Raw genomic sequence first — 26,428 nt, forward strand, 5'->3', positions numbered from 1 at the left:
CTTGTCTGTGGTGGGAGTGGAGCTTGAGCATTTAGGGTTAGAATCTGGAAAACAAATTTAGCAGTTTAATAATGCCAGTTGGAGTGATCCACTCTGGGACCAGCGCTTCAGTAACAGCAAGATCATATGTATGTGGAGATACAATAAGTATCAGCAGACTCTACCACAGACTTGCTGAAAAGAGCCACTAATGCCACCTTGAATAGCCAGAGGAATTCCATCAAAAATCTGCATTTCTTTAAATTATAAAGTAATTGAGCAAAAGAGATGATATTGTGATACATGACTAAAAGCTTCACCATAATAATCTTTATTGTCACAAGTAGGCTTACATTAACACTGCAATGAAGTGACTGTGAAAAGCCCTAGTCGCCACGTTCCGGCGCCTTTTCGGGTACACGGGGAGTTCAGAATGTCCAATTCACCTAACAGCACGTCTTGCGGCACTTGTGGGAGAAAACCGGAGGAAACTCACGCAGACACGGGGAGAGCGTGCAGACTCCCCACAGACAGTGACCCAAGCTGGGAATCGACCCTGGAGCTGTGAAGCAACTGCAATCCACTGTGCTACTGTGAGCAGTAAGGTTTAAATGAGTGAAAGGCTTGAAGTTTTAGTGAGCGAATATCAGAGCTCAAGGCAGGCAGAGGCATAGTTATCACTGGTGAAGGAATCAAGCTATCTAAGGATAAAGCTGAAGGAAGGCAGAGTTTCTAGAGGATTCTGGTACTGGAAGAAGTAATGGACAGGAATTGGCCATGAGATGATTGAAAAATTATCAGTTTTAATTGGAGGTGTATGGCAAACATCCAGGATTTTATTTGTGACTAATTAGGGTCCTGTGAATGTTTTGGCAAGGACAAAAACTTGATAGAAGAGATTGAAACACAGTTGTGGAGAAGATGGACAGATATAGTTTTAATTGCTGTTCTGTTAGTGAATATTTCTGATGTCATGTGACATGGCCAGAACGTGAAGGAAAAAAAATCATAAAATGAATTCTCAAGGAAGTACATTAAAATAAAGCTATCTATTAGAAATGGGTGATTATAGAAGATAAAAAGCATTCCTGTCAAATTATGTGAGATGCGCTAAAAACTGGAGATAGAAAATATTTTGCTTGGACATCACAGCTCTGTGTATGTTTATGGTTTAGCAAAATGTACAAATGGATATGTTAGGGTAGTGAGCAAACAAAAAGGTACATAGACAGTACATCAACCTGAGAAATAGAATAACCATCAGGAAATGGATTTTTCTTGAACTAAAAGAAAGCTAGAGGTTAGTATATTATGAGGTAGCATGAACTTAAAACACGAGATGGATGTGTGAAATGTTATTTTGTACTTGTTTATTAATGTATTCAGAATTTGGTACCACTCAACATTTTTTTTATTCAAATAGTTAAATTAATAATTTTATATGAAAGTTTTAATTCTAATACAGTACCAGTAAAGTTCTTTTCGAGACGTAATCTCTGCAAGATCTCATCAAACTTCTTATGTTTACTGATGTGCTTCAGCCTAATGTGGACACTTGCCCGCAAACCAGTGCCAAGATTCGAAGGACAGGTTAACACATAACCTAGATAGTCCTTCCAGATGAAGGGGTGCTTTTTCTGGTGATATATTTCTTCAAGCTAAATCAACAACAAGAGTTAGTTCTCCGTCTTTTAAAGGTGTGACTCAATGGCTAGTCATCAACAAATAGAAAAATTATAGTTCTTTCATGACAGTTTTCCCTTCAAATACCAGGTTATTTTCTAAATCCAGTTAAGTAATGGCTATCTAGGTGGGATTTATTTATTCTCAGCAATTTTATTGCCCGTCCCTAATTACCCTTGAGACAGTGGTGGTGGTGAGGCATCTTGAACCACTGGAGTCCATGTGGTGTAGGTACACCCACAGTGCTGTTGGGGAGGGAATTCCAGGATTTTGACCCAGCGACAGTGAAGGAATGGTGATCTAGTTCTAAGTCAGGATGATGTGACTTGCAGGTGGTTTCATTGACCATGATCTGTTAGTGTCACAAGTAGACTTAGGCTAACACTGCAATGAAGTTACTGTGAAAATCCCATAGTCGCCACACTCCGGCACCTGTTTGAGTACATTGAGGGAGAATTCAGAATGTCCAATTCACCATAAACTCCCTTGCACACCTCTTATTTTTGAGGAGATGTTGCAGTCTAACCTCTCTGCCTATTCCCCCGTTCTGGTGTGACTGAGTTCCCAGATTCTACTGGAAATAAATAAGCTGCTTAACAAAGACTCTCCTTCCCCTTCTGGTAAATGCCAAGTCACTGTAGCTCAGAATGAGCAGAAAGGAGTGAAGACATTTCGCTTTCATTGTACCTTCCTTCATTTTCACCCTTAATTTCAGTTCCATTTCTAAGTTCTTCCAGGTCACATACATTGATCCAAATGGAGATTATTGAAGCTTCTTCTAACAAACCTCTAGCTAATTCTTGGGAATTGTTAAAGAGTACACTGATATAATTTGCATTCTAATTATTTTACCACTCCATAGGGTAAAATTATGATATCCTGCAGGCATTTCTGCCAGATGGAAAAAAAGCAATGGAAACATTTGGAGGGAATTTTCTCTTAATTGTTGGCAACTTATGCATATTAAATTTTATTTCAGTTTTCCATCATCTGTAGTATTTTGTGCCTATTTTACATTCACTTTCAAAAAAGATCAATTGAGTATGTTGAGAATATACAGGCCATTACATACCTTTTTAATAATTGAACAATAACGTGTAAAAGCTTGGCTCATATTTCCCCCTTGTTGCATAGACTTAAAGCGAAGATGGTCTTCTTTATTAACCCAGACAATAAAATTCTTCATATCATTGTGCCTGCAGAACATAAATTCATAATCATGCATGTGGTACCAAGTTTCTTTGAACTGCACAAGGGTTAAAAGAAATAAAAACAGAAAATGCTGGATAAACTCAGCAGGCCTGGCAGCATCTGTGGAGAGAGAAACAGTTTTGAGTCTGTATGACTTCTTCAGAACTGGAAAAGATTTTGTTCTTGGGAACAAGATACAAGGTAAAATGAGCTTGCAAACGAAAAAAATAATGCAGAATCATCAACCTGAAACATTGGACACAACGTAATGCCCCTTCCACTGGAGGTTGGGGGGTGGGAGTGCAGTGTGATGAGGTTGGCAGTGACGCAGTGGACATCTCACTGCCTTCACACTACCCTCAAGAGCAGCCTTCCTGCCCAGACGCTAATTTAGGCTCTTAAGTACAAACATAACCAGCAATGGGCAGGGGCCACATCACATGGGCCTGTCCCAGGAAAAACTTGTTGAGTATGCTTGGGGCCTGGTACAGGTATTCCTCCTTGCCAGGCACTTTGTGACTGATGGAGGCCCCCACCAATGGTACTCAAGAGAAAGACCCAATCTGCCTTTTAAACTACTGCACCCACCCCCATCCCTCACTGGGACCTCGCTGTCTAACCCCAGCAAACCAACCCCTTCACCCTTTTTCTTGGGTTTCACCATTAATCCTAAGTGTGGCCACACTGCACTGCTACTGCAGTATCTCTGACTGGCTGCTCGGTAGCTGTCAAGCGGGACATCTGTCCAGCATCAGAATGTCCAAGAGGGGTAGAATTCCCTCACAGGGTCTGGGGGAGACCGACAAACAGAAAGGTAAATGCCTGATTGCCACTTAATAGGGTCTCCTGAAATGGCCCCAGTGGGGTTGCCACCACATTGCAAATTGCACAAACTGCCTTGTATGGATGCTTTATTCTTTTTTTTTCATGTAATTTTCTATTTCTATGCTTAGTACCCATGCTCAAAGCAATGGCCAGCCAAGCTCCTTCAATTCTGACTGTAGATAAGTCCAATCTGAGGCCAGACCTCCCTTTGATTCCTTTCTCTACCCTCTCCACTATACTTGTTTCTCCAGACCACAGGTCTTTTGTAGTCAACTGATCACTGGTCTCTTACTTTGAGTTACCAACAGGCGAGGCAGGGTGGCATCCGTCCACTAGTAATTGGAATATGATTTCAGTGCTTCAGAGCAATCAAGGTCATGGTGAAGGTGAGCCCAGGATGTAGAGGTTGCAATATACTGTTCCACTGCACTTGACAATCATTTTAAGTTAAAAAGAAAACATGCTCACCAGATTCCCCGTGCATCTGGCCAATCTCTGGCCATACCAGATGAAAGCATCAATGGAGAAATAAGGTTATCTGTAGGAATTCCAGCAGCGGTCAGTCTCTGAATTTCCTCCTCACTTAAGTTCTTCAGCGAGTGATAAGTTCCCTTAAATTCACCTTCCAATGCATTGAGGGCTGTGGGTGATAATTTGTTAGAACGTAATTGAAAGCCGATATGGTTAGGGTAGATAATACTGGGAGTCAGAGATCAAATAAATCATAAATTAAGTTTTTTAAATGTTCTAATTACCAATCCAGCACAAAACTCAAGGCTGACACTAAGTGCTGCACTGTCTGAGGTGCTGTCAAAGAATAAAGAAAAGTACAGCACAAGAAGAGGCCCTTCGGCCCTCCAAGCCTGCGCCGACCATGCTGCCCGTCTAAACTAAAATCTTCTACACTTCCGGGGTCCGTATCCCTCTATTCCCATCCTATTCACGTATTTGTCAAGATGCCCCTTAAACGTCACTATCGTCCCTGCTTCCACCACCTCCTTCGGCAGTGAGTTCTAGGCACCCACTACGCTCTGTGTAAAAAACTTGCCTCGTACATCTCCTCTAAACCTTGCCCCTCACACCTTAAACCTATGCCCCTTAGTAATTGACCCCTCTACCTGGAAAAAAATCTCTGACTATCCACTCTGTCTATGCCCGTCATAATTCTGTAGACCTCTATCATGTCGCCCCTCAACCTCCTTCGTTCCAGTGAGAACAAACCAAGTTTATTCAACCTCACCTCATAGCTAATGCTCTCCATACCAGGCAACATCCTGGTAAATCTCTTCGGCACCCTCTCTAAAGCCTCCACATCGTTCTGGTAGTGTGGCGACCAGAATTGAACACTATACTCCCAAGTGTGGCTAAACTAAGGTTCTATACAGCAGCAACATGACTTGCCAATTTTTACACTCACTTTCAGTGACCTGTGGACCTGTACACTGAGATCTCTCTGACTGTCAATACTCTTGAGGGTTCTACCAGATGAAATAGTAAACTGATGTTCCGTCTGCACACAGGTGGACATCCCTGCTGTCCTGGCCAATATTTATCCCTCAGCATTACAAAACAATATCTGTTCATTATTCCATCTCTGTTTGTGGGAGTTTGTTGTGCATTAATAATAAGAATCTTTATTAGTGTCACAAGTAGGCTTACATTAAGTAGGCTTACGTTCCTGTGAAAATCCCCTCATCATCACACTCCGGCGCCTGAGGGAGAATTCAGAATGTCCAATTCACCTATCAGCACGTCTTTCCGGACTTGTGAATCAACAAGTCCCGAGGAAACCGGAGCACCCGGAGGAAACCCACGCAGACACGGGAAGAATGTGCAGACTCCGCACAGACAGTGGCCCAAGCCTTAAAGTATTTAATTGGTCGTAAAGCACTTTGCGACATCTGGTGGTTGTGAAAAGCACAATTTCAATGCCAGTCTTTCTTTAACTTAAAAAAAAAACTTAATAAGCAGTCTGTGCAATTGAATCCATCTATTTCCTTTGGGGGAAGATTATTTATATTTAATGGCACATGATAATTTTCACATTTTGAAGAAGATATAAGGCATAATTTAGCATTCCCTCAAGCAACATCTCAACAATGCAAACAAAATGCACCATAGTTTATTCTCCTCACCCCCTACATTGAACCCCTCCCCACTTGGTGTACCAAAAGATGTAAAGCTGACAACCACTGAGGCAGTTTTGCAGTCATATGTTCATTGATTACAGCATGGAAAATCAAAAAGGCCACCACTGTTGGTTCTATTCTATCACATTCAATCCAAGGTTTGCAGTCAGGCTGATGTTAACTTAGTGGCAACAGCAAACATAAGACTTTGCTGTAGGACGTTATTGTAATATCTTGTTACTCATTTGCTTATGTCCAGAATGGTCTGATGGTTGATGTTCAGTAAAACTCTCAGTCTTCAAATTAAACAAATACTGTTTATTGAGTAACAATTATAAATTAACTGAGTTTGTTCACTCTTGTACAACTAAGTGGGCAGTACGGTAGAATTGTGGATAGCACAATTGCTTCACAGCTCCCGGGTCCCTGGTTTGATTCTGGCTTGGGTCACTGTCTGTGCGGAGTCTGCACATCCTCCCCGTGTGTGCGTGGGTTTCCTCCGGATGCTCCGGTTTCCTCCCACAGTCCAAAGATGTGCAGGTTAGGTGGATTGGCCATGATAAATTGCCTTTAGTGTCCAAAATTGCCCTTAATGTTGGTTGGGGTTACTGGGGGATGGGGTGGAGGTGTTGACCTTGGGTGGGGTGCTCTTTCCAAGAGCCGGCACAGACTCGATGGGCCGAATGGCCTCCTTCTGCACAGTAAATTCTATGATGATAACTGAAGATTAGATAAATAAGATTAAGTATACATAATGTTTAACTACACTTTCTCATTAAGCCATATCTCTAACTGTTCACTAGTCACCCCTGATACGAAGAGGCGGGAATCTCCTCTGAGTGTAGCTCATATACATAGATCTGGTGGTGCCATCTAGTGGTTGTCCAGCACTTACTTACAGATGTTAACCCCTTACATACCAGCAGATATACAGATCACTACAGTGACGGCTGCCCCCCAGCACCACCAAGCCGCCCCCCCCGCCCCCCAGCACCACCAAGCCGCCCCCCCCCCCCCAAACCCCCCCACCCCCCCAAAACCGCACATCTTAGAGTCAGCATCCAGAACAAGGTGGCTGGCACAGCAGGGCATTACCGCTGATGAGTGGGCCCCCAGCGAGTGCCCGCCAGGGGCATCAAAGGCCACAGGACGTAGCAAAGTGAGTGTGATGTAACGTAGACTCTGAGAGGGTGGAACAGGGCATTTGCGATGGGATGGGGAAAGAGAGGGATGGTGAGGTTTGCCAGGTGGGGATGGGGGAAGGGGTGTGACGGGACGGTGGGGGGGAAGGGGGGGGTGGGGTTGGGATGGTGGACTTAGCCACAGTACTACGTGAAGCGGGTGAGGACCAGCCCTCCAGGCTTACTGGACCCTCGTCCTCCAGCCCCTCCTGGTCCAGCGCCGCATGCTCCTCCTCCTCCACCTCCAGGACATTGTCCTGCTGCTGTGCCAAGTAGTGGAGGGCACAGCAGAGCACCGCAAAGCAGGCGACCCTCTGGTGGGTGAACTGCAGTGCACCAGCAGAGCGGTCGAGGCATCAGAATTGCACCTTTAGCAGTCCGATGCACCGCTCAATGACAGCCCTGGTGACCTCATGGACCTTGTTACACCGGGGTCTCCAGTACTCCCATGGCTCCCCACCTCACATCCCCTTACATTAGTCACCGGTCTCCGTACTGGTATCATTAGCCAGGTCCTAAGCGGGTACCCCTTATCCCCCAAGAGCCATCTGGCCACTCCCTCGAAGATGCCAGGGATGTCCGACTGCCCCAGGATGTAGCTGTCGTGTGCACTCCCTGGGACATGTGCACACATGTGCGTGATCTTCATGTGGTGGTCGCACACAAGCTGGACGTTCAAGGAGTGGAACCCTTCCTGTTGATGAAGGGCACTCCCCGACACCCCAGTGCATGCAAGGCGGCATACATGGCATCTATTACCCCCTGGACCTGTGGAATTCTAGCGATGGCAGAGAATCCAGCTTCCCGGCATCCTGTTGGGCTTGGTCCAGGTCGAAGTTTATATAGTCAGCTGCCCGGGCAAACAGGGCATCCATAACTTCACGGATGAGCTTGTGGGCTGTTGGTTGGGATATGCTGCACAAGTCCCCGCTCGAGCCCTGGAATGATCCTGAGGCATTAAAGGTTCAGGGCTGCGGTGACTTTGACGGTCACCTGGAATGGGTAGCCTCCTCCTCCAAGTTGTGCCAAGTCCGCAAGGACATGACACAGCTGCCGCACCGTCTCTTTGTTGAGGCGGAGCTTCCTGTGGCACACGCTGTCCGTCATCTGTTTGAACTACCAGCGATGCCTCTAGACCTTGGGCCATCGCTGGCCTCCCCTTCTGGGTCCTTCCCTGGCCTGATGGGTGGCTGGGACCTCAGGGTGTGGGGCGGGTTCCTGCACCTGGGCTGCTGCCTTGAGCCTCTATAGACTGCTGCCACCGCCTTCTCTGGCATCTGGCCGCTTGGCCTGCTGCCAGCACTACGATGGCAGCTTCTGATGGGTCCAATATATTATCTATCCCATGTAATATCTGCAAGGAATGGACAAGGGTGAGGGATCAATCAGTGATCACCTCCAGCCCGCCCATGGCTCCCCGCCTCACATCCCCTTCCATTGCTCAGGGTAGCGTCCCACACGCCATGCACCCCCAGCCACAGCGGTAGCCCCCGTGCACCATGCCTGCACCCCAGACACCCCCTGGTAACATTATCTGGACCAGGTGCTGGTTCCTTCCCCAGTCCCCACATCCACCCACTGGTGTGGGGATGTCCCCAGTGCTGAGGCCCAGCTCTTGGGTATTTGAAGGTTGCCTTCTCTCTCTGTGGTGTTGAAACCTCCAGTGTTCAGGCAGAGTGTCCAAGCCTCACAGTCTGGTTGGGATGCAAGGCAGTAACTCTCGCCTGCAACATGGCACGTGTACACATGGGGATCCACTTGGGGGCTGTGAAGTGCTCAGATTACAACAATTGCCAATTCCCTATTAGCAATGGCCTTCAGATGTGCACCCGAGGCCCTCACGGTCAATGGAGGTCATGGGTGGTCGTCAGTGGGACAGATAGGCAGCAGACGTAGCTGCCCCTGTTATGAGTACAGATGATCCAGGGGATGGTATGGTGGACCAGCGAGCACTGGGACACCCACACTCCAGCCCAGGTCTGAACCCACACACAGCTTGCTGGGAGGCGGTTAGATCACGGGCGGCCATTAGTTAGGGGGTCATTCCATTAATGGTATGGAGGTTGGCTTTAATTGGTGATTATTGGTCTCTCGCCATGCCACGGCAAGATCCTGATTTCGTCAACGGGAGCCGGAGCGGGCCGGTTAGATTGCAAACTGATTGGCACCCGGCGCAGTTCCAGATTTTGGCCTCTCCTGCGAGCTAATGGCTTGAGCGTGACAAGGCTGGTGGATTTCGCCTATAATGTTCTGTCAACGGTTAGAAGTAAGAATAAAAAATACTGAAAAGAATAATATATGTAACTGTAAAGAGTATTTTGTAATTAGGGAGTCTTGTGGTGCAGTGGGTAGCATCCCTACTCCTGGGCCAGACGCTCCATGTTCAAATCCCACTTCAGGACTTGATGGCCTTGCCCTCAGTCTGTGGCCAAACAGGTTAATCAGCGTGTAAATACTTCCAATATGCCTGATCATGGAATCATAGAATCATAACATTTACATTGCAGAAGGAGGCCATTTGGCCCATCGAGTCTGCACCAGCCCTTGGAAAGAGCACCTTACTTAAGACCATGCCTCCACCCTACCCCTGTAACCCAGTAACATCACCTAACCTTTTGGACATCACGAGGCAACTTAGGATGACAAATCCACCCAACCTGCACATCCCTGGACTGCGGGAGGAAACCGGAGCACCCAGAGGAAAAACACGCAGACATGGGGAGAAAGTGCAAACTCTACACAGACAGCCACCCAAGGACAGAATCGAACCTGGATCGCTGGAGCTGCGAGGCAGCAATGCCAACCACTGCGCCACCCTGCCACCCTCACATGTCGCTCAAAATGTTTGGCAAATTGCCCCTCAAACTCCACTGCCATCACCTTGACCAGAGTATCCACTGTACTAGTCGCAGCCTTACCCGGCAAGCTTGCACCCACCACCCACCATCTTTTCTCCAACAACACTTCGCACCAAAGTCGCCAGTACTGGCAGACTAGTGCTTGCTCCCTTTCTCCCAGTATTCTTTCTTTGGGATTTCGACATCTTCTAGTGCCAACAACTCTGTTAGGATAAGTTTACACACAAGTTTCCCCAGAAAACTGGGTGAAAAGGGCCAAAAACCAAGGAGTCTAGCGGAAGCTTTCGTTAACAGGGGTATTAAGTTTAAAAGCCGCAAGGTTTTGCTGCAGCTTTATAAAACCCTGGTTAGACCACACTTGGAATATTGTGTTCAGTTCTGGTCGCCTCATTATAGGAAGGATGCGGATGCTTTGAAGAGGGTGCAGAGGAGATTTACCAGGATGCTGTCTGGACTGGAGGGCATGTCTTATGAAGAAAGGTAGGGCTTTTCTCACTGGAGCGAAGAAGGAAGAGAGGTGACATGATAGAGGTGTACAAGGTGATGAGAGGCATGGATAAAATGGATAGCCAGAGACTTTTCCCCAGGGCGGAGATGGCTGTTAAGAGGGGACATAATTTTAAGGGGATTGGAGAAGGTATAGGGGAGATGTCAGGGGTAGGTTCTTTACACAGAGAGTGGTGGGTGTGTGGAATGCACTGCCAGCAGAGGTGGTAGGGTCAGAGTCATTAAGGACATTTAAGCAAATCTTGTACAGTCACATGGACAGCAGTAAATTGAAGGGGTGCAGGTTAGATTGATCTTAGATTAAGATAAATGGTCGACACAATGTTGTGGGCCGAAGGCCTGTACTGTGCTGTACTGTTCTATGTTCTAAGCCATCTCCCGCAAAAGCGACCTCCACCTACATGTCAGCACCGGAAGTTGAGTGATTCTGTAATTCTATTTCGTTCACTGCCAACTCAAGAGACACTACCACTGGCTTTCCCAAATAATTCTTCATCTTCCCTGCAGGTCATCACCTCGCTGGTCCCACTCACCATCCACACATGCCAGGCATCCTTGTTATCTAATCTGGCGCAATGACTGAGATAGGGGTGTAGAGCTGAGAGTGTGACGGGCATGTTGTCTTTTTCAATGGTATTAGGAAACATGGAGTCATGGACCGATAAATTAGTGGGAATGAATGTTTCATCAGCATCCAGACTATTCTTTGAATGACAGCTGATAAGAATAGCACAAAGCCTTATGTTATTTTCAGAAGCCACTGGTGAGGGATCATCAACAACTGCTTGCCCTTTCTATTGGGGTGACATGTGAAACAGCTGCAGGGAGTATTTTCCACTCCCGTTTCCAGGGTGGGGTGGGAGGGGCAGCAGGAACAGCAGCAGGGGTGGAAAATCCTGTGGGAGCCCTAAAATGGTTTCTAGCCAGCGGGATTTGCAGATTTGATCCTCCCCCCACCCCATTCTCCCGCCAATAACATAACGGGAATGCAGGGCGGGATTCTCCGCAATCGGCGCGATGTCCGCCGACCGGCGCCAAAAATGGCGCGAGTCAGTCCGGCATTGTGCGCCCCAAAGGTGCGGAATTCTCCGCATCTTGGGGGGCCGAGCCCTCACCTTGAGGGGCTAGGCCCACGCCGGACTGATTTCCGCCCCGCCAGCTGGCGGGAAAGGCCTTTGGTGCCCCGCCAGCTGGCGCGGAAATGACTTTGCTGTGCAGCGCATGCGCGGGAGTGTCAGCGGCCGCTCACGGCATCCCTGCTCATGCGCAATGGAGGGGGTCTCTTCCGCCTCCGCCATACTGGAGACCATGGCGGAAGGAAAAGAGTGCCCCCACGGCACAGGCCCACCCGCGGGTCGATGGGCCCCGATCGCGGGCCAGGCCCGTGGGGGAACCCCCCAGGGCCAGATCGCCCCGCGCCCCGCCCCAGGACCCCAGAGCCTGCCCGCGACGCCTTGTCCCGAGGTGGTTTGATTCTCGCCGGCGGGACAGGCATTCCAGCAGCGGGACTTCGGCCCAATGCGGGCCGGAGAATCGCCAGGGGGGGGGCGTGGGGGGCCCGCCAACCGGCGTGATTCCCGCCCCCGCCGAATGTCCGGTGCCCGAGAATTCAGCAACCGGCGGGGGCGGGATTCACGCCAGCCCCCGGCGATTCTCCGACCCGGCGGGGGGGTCGGAGAATCCCGCCCCGACTTTGAAAGTTGGGGGTCGACATTTGAATAAATTTAAATATCATGAGCAGGCCTTTACATCTGATAGTTCCCTTCCCCCAGGATTGTCCATTCACCTCAGTGTGCCATGACAGGCTCCAACTGGCGTGCATCTGGCGAGTAGAACCCACTGGAGGTGCACAGGTGAATACAGGGGGGTGGGGGGGGGGGGGGGGGGGTCACTGCTTGGGCATGGCACCTCCTGCTGGCAACCCCCTGGCCCTGCCTGAGTGCTGCCAGGGGGTTGCCAGGGGTGTTCTGTGGGGGGGTGGGTGGTGGGGGGAGTGTTATGTGTGTGTGGGTATTCTTGTGGGGGTGGGGGTTCTGCGGGGTGGGAAATTCTGCGGGGGAAGTGCCGGGGGAGTTCCGTGGAGGGGAGAGGAATTTCCGTGGTGGGATGGGGGATGGGGGGGGGGGGGGGGAGAAGGGGATTGAAGGTGGTTTCTATTTTCATTTTTTAATTGGGAGTGTCCTTTAAAAGCGGGGGGGGGGGGTTCCCGATCATCTTAAAACTTGAGTGGCTAGCAGGACCGGCTCAATCAGTGTGACGCCTTGGGGACCAGTCCCTTAACTTTCTTTTGCTTCAGTGACTAAAAATATAGCGGCTTCCACCTTGTTTTTTGTGGGCACTGTGCCACTCTGCAGAAAAGTGAGAAAATTCTGCCCATATTGTTTTCTCACTAGGTGGGGATATAATCCAATTCGCTCCATGATTTAGAGCATGTTAAGGATGGATCGAAACAATATTTATACTGTAGATATCAGCATGTAAGTCGACAAGTCCCTCCAAAAATGGACGTCAACTTATTGTTTTGTTAAAGGGCAATTTAGCGTGGCCAATCCACTTAGCCTGCTCATTTTTGAGCTGTGGGGGTGAAACCCACGCAGACACGGGGAGAATGTGCAAACTCCACACAGACAGTGACCCAGGGCCAGGATTGAACCTGGGTCCTCAATGCCGTAAGCAGCAGTGCTAACCACTGAGCCACCGTGCCGCCCACAGAGGTCAACATATATTTGAGGTATGAAAGTGAACTACCTATATCATTTTGAAATGTCATTGGCATCCAGTGCAAAGAGTGGGCCTGTTTTAAATTCCTGTGCATCTTCACAACGCAACCCACCTCCCCTGTTTAATCCCTTGTGCCCACATATAAGGTAAGTAAAACATGCATTTGTGGGGTGAAAATGTGAGGCTAATGCAAGTATAACATGTTGTGGCTGAAAAGGAGGGATCAACTTATATGTCAGGATGGTATGTTATATAACAGGATGGTATGTTGCCTCCCTGGTGCTAGGGTCAAGGATGTCTCGGTACGGGTACAAGACATTCTGGAGGGGGAGGGTGAACAGCCAGTGGTCCTGTTACACATCGGTACAAACCACATAGGTAAAAAAGGGATCAGGTCCTAAAAGCAGAATACAGGGAGCTAGGAAGGAAGTTAAAAAATCGGACCTCGAAGATAGTGATCTCAGGATTACTACTGGTGCTAGTCAGAGTAGAAATCACAGGATATATAGGATGAATACGTGGCTGAAGGGATGGTGTCAGGGGGAGGGTTTCAGATTCCTGGGGCATTGGGACCGGTTCTGTGGGAGGTGGGACCTGTACAAACTGGACGGGTGACACCTGGGCAGGACTGGAACTGATGTCCTAGGGGGGCTATTTGTGAGAGGGGTTGGGGAGTGCTTAAACTAATGCGGCAGGGGAATGGGAGCCGATGCAGGAAGTCGGAAGGTAGTAAAACAGGGACAGTAACAAAAGGCAGTAAGGGGGAAAGTGTAAGGCAGAGAAGCCATTGTCAAAAATCAAAAAGGGCGACAGTACAAGGTACAGTGACTGAGGGGAGCTCAGTGAATAGGCCCAGTAATACTAAAAGGAATAAAGCGGGAAGTAAAAACATAAATGGAAAGCAACGCGCAGGTTGTTACATGAAGATATGGGTTCAACGACAAGGAAAATTAGGAGAAAAGCTAAGAGCAAAAGTAACTTAGGAGAGGTTACTGATCAAGGTGTTAAGATTCAAAACAGAGGTATAAAAGCCAACATAAGTGTACTTTACCTGAATGCTCGTAGTATTCGGAATAAGGTAAATGAGTTGATGGCACAAATCATCGTGAATGACTATGATTTAGTGGCCATTACTGAAACATGGTTAAAGGATGGTCACGACTGGGAGTTAAATATCCAAGGGTATCAAACTATTCAGAAGGACAGAGTGGATGGTAAGGGAGGTGGTGTAGCTCTGTTATTTAAGGATGAAATCCGGGCAATAGTAAGGGATGACATCGGTGCTATGGAGGATAAGGTTGAATCCATTTGGGTGGAAATCAGCAATAGTAAGGCGAAAAAGTCACTGATAGGAGTAGTCTATAGGCCACCAAATTGTAACATTATGGTGGGGCAGGCAATAAACAAAGAAAAACTGATGCATGAAGAAATGGTATAGCAGTTATCATGGGGGATTTTAATCTACATGTCGATTGGTTTAACCAGGTCGGTCAAGGCAGCCTTGAGGAGGAGTTTATAGAATGTATCCACGATAGTTTCCTAGAACAGTATGTAATGGAACCTACGAGGGACCAAGCGGTCCTAGATCTGGTTCTGTGTAATGAGACAGGATTTATTAATGATCTCATAGTTAGGGATCCTCTCGGAAGGAGCGATCACAATATGGTGGAATTTAAAATACAGATGGAGGGTGAGAAGGTAAAATCAAACACTAGTGTTTTGTGCTTAAACAAAGGAGATTACAATCGGATCAGAGAAGAGCTATCTAAGGTAGACTGGGAGCAAAGACTTTATGGTGAAACAGTTGAGGAACAGTGGAGAACCTTCCAAGTGATTTTTCACAGTGCTCAGCAAAGGTTTATACCAACAAAAGGGAAGGACGGTAGAAAGAGGGAAAATCGACCGTGGCTATCTAAGGAAATAAGGGAGAGTAGCAAATTGAAGGAAAAAGCATACAAAGTGGCAAACATTAGTGGGAGACTAGAGGACTGGGAAATCTTTCGGAGGCAACAGAAAGCTACTAAAAAAGCTATAAAGAAGAATAAGATAGATTATGAGAGTAAACTTGCTCAGAATATAAAAACAGATAGTAAAAGTTTCTACAAATATATAAAACAAAAAAAGAGTGGCTAAGGTAAATATTGGTCCTTTAGAGGATGAGAAGGGAGATTTAATAATGGGAGATGAGGAAATGGCTGAGGAACTGAACAGGATTTTTGGGTCGGTCTTCACAGTGGAAGACACAAATAACATGCCAGTGACTAATGGAAATGAGGCTATGACAGGTGAGGACCTTGAGATGATTGTTATCACTAAGGAGGTAGTGATGGGCAGGCTAATAGGGCTAAAGATAGACAAGTCTCCTGGCCCTAATGGAATGCATTCCAGAGTGCTAAAAGAGATGGCTAGGGAAATTGCAAATGCACTAGTGATAATTTACCAAAAGTCACTAGACTCTGGGGTGGTCCCGGTGGATTAGAAATTAACAAACGTGACGCCACTGTTTAAAAAAGGAGGTAGGCAGAAAGCGGGTAATTATAGGCCAGTTAGCTTAACTTCGGTAGTAGGGAAGATGCTGGAATCTATCATCAAGGAAGAAATAGCGAGGCATCTGGATGGAAATTGTCCCATTGGGCAGACGCAGCATGGGTTCATAAAGGGCAGGTCGTGCCTAACTAATTTAGTGGAATGTTTTGAGGACATTACCAGTGCGGTAGATAATGGGGAGCCAATGGATGTGGTATATCTGGATTTCCAGAAAACTTTTGGCAAGGTACCACACAAAAGATTGCTGCATAAGATAAAGATGCATGGCATTAAGGATAAAGTAGTAGCATGGATAGAGGATTGGTTAATTAATAGAAAGCAAAGAGTGGGGATAAATGGGTGTTTCTCTGGTTGGCAATCAGTAGCTAGTCGTGTCCCTCAGGGATCAGTGTTGGGCCCAGAATTGTTCACAATTTACATAGATGATTTGGAGTTGGGGACCAAGTGCAATGTGTCCAAGTTTGCAGACGACACTAAGATGAGTGGTAAAGCAAGAAGTGCAGAGGATACCGCAAGTCTGCTGAGGGATTTGGATAGGTTAAGTGAATGGGCTAGGGTCTGGCAGATGGAATACAATGTTGACAAATGTGAGGTTATCCGTTTTGGTAGGAATAACAGCAAAAGGGATTATTATTTAAATGGTAAAATATTAAACCATGCTGCTGTGCAGAGAGACCTGGGTGTACTAGTGCATGAGTCGCAAAAAGTTGGTTTACAGGTGCAACAGGTGATTAAGAAGGGAAATGGAGTTTTGTCCTTCATTGCTCGAGGGATGGAGTTTAAGACTAGGGAGGTTATGCTGCAATTGTATAAGGTGTTAGTGAGGCCACACCTGGAGTATTGTGTTCAGTTTTGGTCTCCTTACCTGAGAAAGGACGTACTGGCGCTGGAGGGTGTGCAGAGGAAATTCACTAGGTTAATCCCAGAGCTGAAGGGGTTGGATTACGAGGAGAGGTTGAGTAGACTTGGACTGTACTCATTGGAATTTAGAAGGATGCGGGGGGATCTTATAGAAACATATAAAATTATGAAGAGAATAGATAGGATAGATGCGGGCAGGTTGTTTCCACTGGCGGGTGAAAGCAGAACTAGGGGGCCTAGCCTCAAAATAACGGGAAGTAGATTTAGGACTGAGCTTAGGAGGAACCTCTTCACCCAAAAGGTTGTGAATCTATGGAATTCCTGGCCCAGTGAAGCAGTTGAGGCTCCTTCATTAAATGTTTTTAAGATAAAGATAGATAGTTTTTTGAAGAATAAAGGGATTAAGTGTTATGATGTTCGGGCCGGAAAGGTGGAGCTGAGTCCACAAAACAATAGCCATGATCTCATTGAATGGTGGAGCAGGCTCGAGGGGCCAGATGGCCTACTCCTGCTCCTAGTTCTTATGTTCTTGTGTATGTGCAAAAACATGATTTTTGGAGCCAGAAAAACAGGGTCATCTTATATGTTGGGTTAACTCATGTGTTGTGATTCATGATATTTATATAGCACCTTTAACATAATAAAATGTCCTAGTGCTTTACAGGAGCATCAAAAAATAAAATATGACACAAGCCATATAGGACATATGAGGCCAGATGACCAAAACTTGGTCAGAGGGGTAGGATGGCAAGCTAGAGAGACGGAGAGATTGAGAGGGGAATTTCCAGAGTTTAGAACCTTGGCAATTCAAGGTCTGACCAGCAATGGTTAAATGGAATGATGCTCAAGAGGCCAGAATTTGATGAGCGCAGATATCTCAGAGGGTTGTGTTACTGGAGGAGATTATGGAGATAAAGAGCGGTGAGGCAGTATTTGAAAACAAGTATGAGAATTATACAATCAACACACTGCTTAACAAGAGACAATGTAGGTCAGCGAGCACAGGGCTGATAAGTGAATGGGACTTGGTCAGGTTAAGATACACGTGCCTGAAGATGATCTCAAGCATATGGAGGGTGGAATGTGGGAGATTGACCAGGAGTGCGGAGGAATACTGTTGTCGGGTCTGGAGGTAACAAAAGGCATGATTGAGGGATTCAGCAGCAGAGGTGGGAATAGGCGGCATTAGAGATGATGCGAATGTGTGATTGAAAGCTCATTTCAAAATCATATATGGCATGAAGGTTGTGAACAGACTGGTTCAACCCCAGACTGCCAGCGATAGTGGAGGAGTCAAGATAGGTGGTGGTGAGGGAGAGCTAGGTGCCATTAGCACCTTTCTAAAAATCAACGCTCTGTCTTTAAATGAAGTCACCGAGGGGCAGCATGTAGATGAGAATTGGGAGGAGACCAAGGATAGATCCTTGATAGACTCCAGTGATAATTGCTTGGGATCAGGAAGAGAAGCCATGGCATTTGATATTCTGGCTATGGTTAGATAGATAAGAATGGAACCAGGGCGAGTAATCCTAAGCAGCTAGACAATATGGGGAGATGCCGAAGTAGGATGGTGTGGTCAAAGGCAGCACAGGTCGAGAAGCATGAGAAGGGATTAATAGGTTACCTATGTCACAGCCGCACAGGATGTCATTTGTAACTTTTGGTACAGTGATGGGTGAAAACCTGATTGCAGGGATTTAAATGTGGGTAATTGAGGGCCAGAAATGTAGCGAGTCACTCAAAAGTCCATTGATTCGGCGGGATCGGAAAATACCACCAGCGGGAGGGGCTGCAAAATTCCATCCCTGGAGTTTTATGATAATTTTATGTTACATTCAGCTTCTTCAATGTTGAATAAACAAAAACAAATCACCCTCTATTGCAAGTTTTTCCAGTGCACGTCTTTCTCCACGACTGCAGTGTGGTGGGAAACAAAAATCATCAACATTGCGTCCTGTACTTACTTGACAGGTCAACACATACTGTCCATCTAAATCATCTCCACCCTGCAGAGGAAAGAATAATAAATAAATACAAATCTTTCATTAACTAACCATTCAATTGTTGGTAAGTAATGGATTCTTGGATTTGAATCCATGGATTCAGTGGAGCTCCTGTCATTGCCCCCCTCATCCATATTTTATGGTTAGGTAATATAACAAATTTAACTTTGACCCAAAGTCACTTTGGCTTGCATTAATGCAAGATTTGTGGCAGAATTGGTGTGTGACGTCATTTGGACAAGCAATGAGATTCCTCCAGGAAGAATGAGGGCACTTCCCCAGCTACGCAAAGACTGCAGTATAACTGCAAAGAGTGAAGCAAAGTTAGAGGCCGAACTTGCTGAAAAGTTTTAAAATTTAATTTCTAACCTTTCAAATGTGAGCAGAGGCTATCGACTTCACTAACTAAAGAACAGAAAGGGGCGAAATTCTCCCCCAACGGCGCGATGTCCGCCGACTGGCGCCAAAAACGGAGCCAATCAGACGGGCATCGCGCCGGCCCAAAGGTGCGGAATGCTCTGCATCTTTGGGGGCCGAGCCCCAACATTAAGGGGCTAGGCCGACGCCAGAGGGATTTCCGCACCGCCAGCTGGCGGAAATGGCGTTTTTTGCCCCGCCAGCTGGCGGAAATGGCGTTTGGTGCCCCGCCAGCTGGCGCGGAAATGCGGCGCATGCGCGGTTTCCCGCGCATGCGCAGTGGGGAGAGTCTCTTCCGCCTCCGCCATGGTGGAGACCGTGGCGGAGGCGGAAGGGAAAGAGTGCCCCCACGGCACAGGCCCGCCCGCGGATCGGTGGGCCCCGATCGCGGGCCAGGCCACCGTGGAGGCACCCCTCGGGGTCAGATCGCCCCACGGCCCCCCCAGGACCCCGGAGCCCGCCCACACCGCCAGGTCCCGCCGGTAAATACCAGCTTTGATTTACGCCGGCGGGACAGGCAATTTCTGGGCGGGACTTCGGCCCATCCGGGCCGGAGAATTGAGCGGGGGGTCCCGCCAACCGGCCCGGCCCGATTCCCGCCCCCGCCCAATCTCCGGTACCGGAGACTTCGGCGGGGGCGGGGGCGGGATTCACGGCGGCCAACGGCCATTCTCAGACCAGGCGGGGGGGTCGGAGAATGACGCCCCTGGTGTCAGAATCATGAATCAGGTCTGTTGGCCTTGGGTCATCCTATCAGGCTGCATCACAGCCTAGTATGGCAACTGCTCGGCCCAAGACCGGCAGAAACTTCAGAGAGTCGTGATCACAGTCCAGTCCATCACACAAACCCGCCTCCCATCCATTGACTCTAACTACACCTCCTGCTGCCTTGGGAAAGCGGGCAGCATAATCAAAGACTCCTCCCACACGGCTTACTCACTTCCAACTCTTCCATCGGGCAGGAGATATAAAAGTCTGAGAACACACACGAACATATTCAAAAACAGCTTCTTCCCTGCTGTTACCATACTCCTAAACGACCCTCTTATGGACTGATCTGATTAATACTACACTCCTGCATGTTTCACCCGATGCCTGTGTATGTATTTACATTGTGTACCTTGTGTTGCCCTATCACGTATTTTCTTTTCATGTACTAAATGATCTGTTTGAGCTGCACGCAGAAAAATACTTTTCACTGTACCTTGGAACACGTGACAATAAACCAATCCAATCCAATGTACTGCATCTCAAGTTGTGCATGCAGTGTTATAGCAGCAGCATCAGTAAAATGGAACTTCTATACTTTCTTCAGAAATTATCAATTTGAAAAAAGTAAAAATAACAATTGGTCCAGACATATAGCACGAATTGGTAACATATTCTCAAGATACAAGAGAAGGACGCTAAAGTTGGAAAAGGATTAAGTATAAGAGGAGGGTTGTGTGGTTGGAGGAGGTAGCTACGGTATAGAGGGATTTGAAAAAGAGATTTTTAAAGCAGATGGGAGATCGAACAGCCAGTCTTTTTCTATCTTCTTTCATGATTTTGTAAAGCATGAGATCAGAAGCTTTTGGGCCTGACCTAACGGCCTCGTCCCGCCCGACTTGGGACTCAACAAGGCCAGTAAATCTCACGAGAGGCCTGTCGTGAGATTTACGACACTTGTTATGCCTCGGGAGATCTAGCAAGATCACGCAAGGCATCGCAACCTGGATTCTGCTCTCATTGGACAGGATCCAGACTTTCATATTCAAGTGAGTAGTTAGTCTCACTTGAATATGTCTACGCCGGAATTACCCATGGAGTGAGACGTAACGGCCTCATCTCGAAGTCCCCGACCAGGTGCGGTTAAGGGTTGAACTTTATTTTATTACTTTGTGGGTTTGAAGTATGTATGTGTGTAACTGTACCCAAGATTAAACAGTAAGTTAGAAACATTGATCAGGAACATTGTGCATTGTCTGTGGAATAAGCCTGCTTGATGGGCTGATTGGCCTGCTCTTGTTCTACGTATAATTCTTCTCTAATGTAATATGTAAAAATAAAATGAATTTTAGAAATCTACCTTTAGGTTTTCTGGATTCAAGTCACTCCTGTGCATTCTACTTTGCTGATAATCACGGTGATAAAGTTCAATAAGTGGATCAAAGAACTTCATGAAGACAGTGTATGATTCCGCATCTCCAGCCACACAACCCACAGCTCTGGTGCAAGAATGTTCTAATTGGAGAAGCAAACAGATAATTGGTGTCAATTAAATCCTTAGCTCCATAATAATGTTCTAAATAAGAAATATTGTTAAGGTCTTTTGTCAGGAAATCACGATAATATGAAAATCAAGAAAATTCAGTTATTGAAAATGTGTTTTTCTGGGTATATGTTTTGAATAAAAACTATGTAAAAATTGAAGCTGTGTAGTAGAGAGAGTTTGGCTCGGTTGGTGGAAATTGTACTTTTGATATGATGGTAAAACTAACAACACTGTAAGCATTACCTAAGGTGAGTTGGTATCAATGGAGGATAGAAAGTCAAGAGTTTGAATATTGGGCGCGATTCTCGGACCCTCTGCCGGGTCGGAGAATCGCCGGGGACTGGCATAAATCTCGCCCCGCCGTGTCCCGAATTCTCCGCTACCAGAGAATCAGCGGGGGTGGGAATCGGCCGGGCCGGTCGGCAGGCTCCCCCCAGCGATTCTCCGGCCCGGGCTAGTAGCGGCATGATGCCATTCGCGATGGCATCACCTGGCCAGGTCCAAACCCTCAAAATCGCAGGCCCGACCCTCAGACTCACAGCCCCGCAGATCCCGCAGTGTAGCAGCTTGCCTGCCGGCTCCGCCCCCAGATGCATCATCGGCCTCGAGCTGTCCGTGGGGGCAGCCATCTCCAAGCCCGCACAACATGTGTGACTCACGTGGGCCGCCATCTTGGCCATCCTCGCCCACGTGGCCCACCATGTGCGACTCGCGGGGGCCGGCATCTTGGACGCCATCTTACGCGCCGCCCGGCACGTGCGACCGACGGGGGCCGGCATCTTGGCCGCCATCTGCAACGCCGGCCAACACGTGTGACCGACGGGGGCAGCCATCTTGGGACCACCCCAGCACCTCCGACCATGCCGGCTACCCGCAACTCAGCGCGGTCACCCTGGACCAGTCGCGACCCAAACACCTCCGGAGCTCCATGATGACCGTCCGGGTAAATGGACACGAAACACCTTGCCTGTTCGACTCCGGGAGCATGGAGAGCTTTATTCATCCAGACATGGTAAGATGCTGCTCGCTCCCAATCATCCCGGCGCACCAAACCATCTCCATTGCTTCTGGGTCGCACTCGGTGCAGATCCGGGAGTGCACTACCGCAACCCCAGCAATACAGGGCGCCGAGTACGCCAACTTTAAGTTATATGTACTCCCCGACCTCTGCGCTCCGCTCCTGTTGGGACTGGATTTCCAGTGTAACCTCAAGAGCCTAACTCTGAAATTCGGCAGGCCACTACCCCCACTCACCATATGTAGCCTCGCGACCCTCCCCCGCTCTTCGCAAATTTCACTGCCGACTGTAAGCCAGTCGCCACCAGAAGCAGGCGGTACAGCATCCAGGACAGGACTTTTATCAGGTTCGAGGTCCAGCGACTCTTGCGGGAGGGGATCATCGAGGCCAGCAATAGCCCCTGGAGAGCCCAGGTGGTGGTCGTCAGGACCGGGGAAAAGAACCGGATGGTTGTAGATTACAGCCAAACCATAAACCGGCACACGCACCTTGATGCGTACCCCCTTCCCCGGATGCAGACATGGTTAACCAGATCGCACACTACCGGGTGTTCTCCACGGTGGATCTGTCGTCTGCGTACCACCAGTTCCCAATCTGCCCGGGGGACCGCCACTACAAGGCCTTTGAGGCAGACGGCCGGCTCTTCCACTTCCTCCGGGTCCCCTTCGGCGTCACAAATGGGTCTCGGTCTTTCAAAGAATCATGGACCGAATGGTGGACCAGTACGGGTTGCGGGCCACATTTCCGTACATGGACAACTTCACCATCTGCGGCCATGATCAGCAGGACCATGATGCCAACCTCCAGAGATTTCTCCAAACCGCCCAAACCCTTAACCTCACTTACAACAAGGAGAAATGCGTTTTCCGCACAACCAGACTAGCCACCCTCGGCTACGTCGTGGAAAATGGGGTTCTAGGACCCGACCCCGACCGGGAGGCTTCCAGCGTCCCGGATGGCTTCATCGGCAGAAAGTGCACCCAACTGGAGCTCCTCACAGACCGCATGATTCGGTTGGAGCAGCAATTGGATGCACTTAGGAGCATGCAGGTGGCGGAAAGCGTCATAGATCGCAGTTATGTAAATGTGGTCACACCCAAGGTGCAGGCAGAGAAATGGGTGACCACCAGAAAGGGCAGGCAGTCAGTGCAGGAATCCCCTGTGGTTGTCCCCCTCTCGAACAGGTATACCCCTTTGGATACTGTCGGGGGGGATAGCCTATCAGGGGAAAACAGCAGCAGCCAGAGCAGTGGCACCACGGCTGGCTCTGATGTTCAGAAGGGAGGGTCAAAGCGCAGAAGAGTAATAGTAATAGGGGACTCTATAGTCAGGGGCACAGATAAGCGCTTCTGTGGACGTGAAAGAGACTCCAGGATGGTATGTTGCCTCCCTGGTGCCAGGGTCCAGGATGTCTCCGAACGGGTAGAGGGAATCCTGAAGGGGGAGGGCAAACAGGCAGAGGTCGTTGTACATATTGGTACTAACGACATAGGCAGGAAGGGGCATGAGGTCCTGCAGCAGGAGTTCAGGGAGCTAGGCAGAAAGTTAAAAGACAGGACCTCGAGGGTTGTAATCTCGGGATTACTCCCTGTGCCACGTGCCAGTGAGGCTAGAAATAGGAAGATAAAGCAGATAAACACGTGGCTAAACAGCTGGTGTAGGAGGGAGGGTTTCCGTTATCTGGACCACTGGGAGCTCTTCCGGGGCAGGTGTGACCTGTATAAGATGGACGGGTTGCATCTAAACCGGAGAGGCATAAATATCCTGGCCGCGAGGTTTGCTAGTGTCACACGGGAGGGTTTAAACTAGTATGGCAGGGGGGTGGGCACGGGAGCAATAGGTCAGAAGGTGAGAGCATTGAGGGGGAACTAGGGAATAGGGACAGTGTGGCTCTGAGGCAGAGCAGACGGGGAGAAGTTGCTGAACACAGCGGGTCTGGTGGCCTGAAGTGCATATGTTTTAATGCAAGGAGCATTACGGGTAAGGCAGATGAACTTAGAGCTTGGATTACTACTTGGAACTATGATGTTGTTGCCATTACAGAGACCTGGTTGAGGGAAGGGCAGGATTGGCAGCTAAACGTTCCAGGATTTAGATGTTTCAGGCGGGATAGAGGAGGATGTAAAAGGGGAGGCGGAGTTGCGCTACTTGTTCGGGAGAATATCACAGCTATACTGCGAGAGGACACCTCAGAGGGCAGTGAGGCTATATGGGTAGAGATCAGGAATAAGAAGGGTGCAGTCACAATGTTGGGGGTATACTACAGGCCTCCCAACAGCCAGCGGGAGATAGAGGAGCAGATAGGTAGACAGATTTTGGAAAAGAGTAAAAACAACAGGGTTGTGGTGATGGGAGACTTCAACTTCCCCAATATTGACTGGGACTCACTTAGTGCCAGGGGCTTAGACGGGGCGGAGTTTGTAAGGAGCATCCAGGAGGGCTTCTTAAAACAATATGTAAACAGTCCAACTAGGGAAGGGACGGTACTGGACCTGGTATTGGGGAATGAGCCCGGCCAGGTGGTAGATGTTTCAGTAGGGGAGCATTTCGGTAACAGTGACCACAATTCAGTAAGTTTTAAAGTACTGGTGGACAAGGATAAGAGTGGTCCGAGGATGAATGTGCTAAATTGGGGGAAGGCTAATTATAACAATATTAGGCGGGAACTGAAGAACATAGATTGGGGGCGGATGTTTGAGGGCAAATCAACATCTGACATGTGGGAGGCTTTCAAGTGTCAGTTGAAAGGAATACAGGACCGGCATGTTCCTGTGAGGAAGAAAGATAAATACGGCAATTTTCGGGAACCTTGGATGACGAGTGATATTGTAGGCCTCGTCAAAAAGAAAAAGGAGGCATTTGTCAGGGCTAAAAGGCTGGGAACAGACGAAGCCTGTGTGGCATATAAGGAAAGTAGGAAGGAACCTAAGCAAGGAGTCAGGAGGGCTAGAAGGGGTCACGAAAAGTAATTGGCAAATAGGGTTAAGGAAAATCCCAAGGCTTTTTACACGTACATAAAAAGCAAGAGGGTAGCCAGGGAAAGGGTTGGCCCACTGAAGGATAGGCAAGGGAATCTATGTGTGGAGCCAGAGGAAATGGGCGAGGTACTAAATGAATACTTTGCATCAGTATTCACCAAAGAGAAGGAATTGGTAGATGTTGAGTTTGGAGAAGGGGGTGTAGATAGCCTGGGTCACATTGTGATCCAAAAAGACGAGGTGTTGGGTGTCTTAAAAAATATTAAGGTAGATAAGTCCCCAGGGCCTGATGGGATCTACCCCAGAATACTGAAGGAGGCTGGAGAGGAAATTGCTGAGGCCTTGACAGAAATCTTTGGATCCTCGCTGTCTTCAGGGGATGTCCCGGAGGACTGGAGAATAGCCAATGTTGTTCCTCTGTTTAAGAAGGGTAGCAAGGATAATCCCGGGAACTACAGGCCGGTGAGCCTTACTTCAGTGGTAGGGAAATTACTGGAGAGAATTCTTCGAGACAGGATCTACTGCCATTTGGAAGCAAATGGACGTATTAGTGAGAGGCAGCACGGTTTTGTGAAGGGGAGGTCGTGTCTCACTAACTTGATAGAGTTTTTCGAGGAGGTCACTAAGATGATTGATGCAGGTAGGGCAGTAGATGTTGTCTATATGGACTTCAGTAAGGCCTTTGACAAGGTCCCTCATGGTAGACTAGTACAAAAGGTGAAGTCACACGGGATCAGGGGTGAACTGGCAAGGTGGATACAGAACTGGCTAGGCCATAGAAGGCAGAGGGTAGCAATGGAGGGATGCTTTTCTAATTGAAGGGCTGTGACCAGTGGTGTTCCACAGGGATCAGTGCTGGGACCTTTGCTCTTTGTAGTATATATAAATGATTTGGAGGAAAATGTAACTGGTCTGATTAGTAAGTTTGCAGACGACACAAAGGTTGGTGGAATTGCGGATAGCGATGAGGACTGTCTGAGGATACAGCAGGATTTAGATTGTCTGGAGACTTGGGCAGAGAGATGGCAGATGGAGTTTAATCCAGACAAATGTGAGGTAATGCATTTTGGAAGGTCTAATGCAGGTAGGGAATATACAGTGAATGGTAGAACCCTCAAGAGTATTGAAAGTCAAAGAGATCTAGGAGTACAGGTCCACAGGTCATTGAAGGGGGCAACACAGGTGGAGAAGGTAGTCAAGAAGGCATACGGCATGCTTGCCTTCATTGGCCGGGGCATTGAGTATAAGAATTGGCAAGTCATGTTGCAGCTGTATA

General features: G+C 48.1%; 1 protein-coding gene across 2 annotated transcripts in view; it reads right to left on the reverse strand.

Moving 5' to 3' along the window:
* The window catches only part of LOC140425382 (creatine kinase M-type-like), a 62,480-nt gene that overhangs the window by 1,533 nt on the left and 34,519 nt on the right, over window positions 1-26,428 (reverse strand). For both annotated transcript variants that reach the window (XM_072509591.1, XM_072509596.1), the window contains 5 exons: window positions 20,971-21,125; window positions 18,356-18,488; window positions 4,147-4,318; window positions 2,735-2,858; window positions 1,448-1,637 (listed from right to left, as the gene is read on the reverse strand). In XM_072509591.1, coding sequence (XP_072365692.1) covers window positions 1,448-1,637; window positions 2,735-2,858; window positions 4,147-4,318; window positions 18,356-18,488; window positions 20,971-21,125 — 774 coding nt within the window. The remainder of the gene's footprint in view (window positions 1-1,447; window positions 1,638-2,734; window positions 2,859-4,146; window positions 4,319-18,355; window positions 18,489-20,970; window positions 21,126-26,428) is intronic.

This window comes from Scyliorhinus torazame, chromosome 1 (assembly GCF_047496885.1).
Source record: "Scyliorhinus torazame isolate Kashiwa2021f chromosome 1, sScyTor2.1, whole genome shotgun sequence".
Taxonomy (NCBI): Eukaryota; Metazoa; Chordata; class Chondrichthyes; order Carcharhiniformes; family Scyliorhinidae; genus Scyliorhinus; species Scyliorhinus torazame.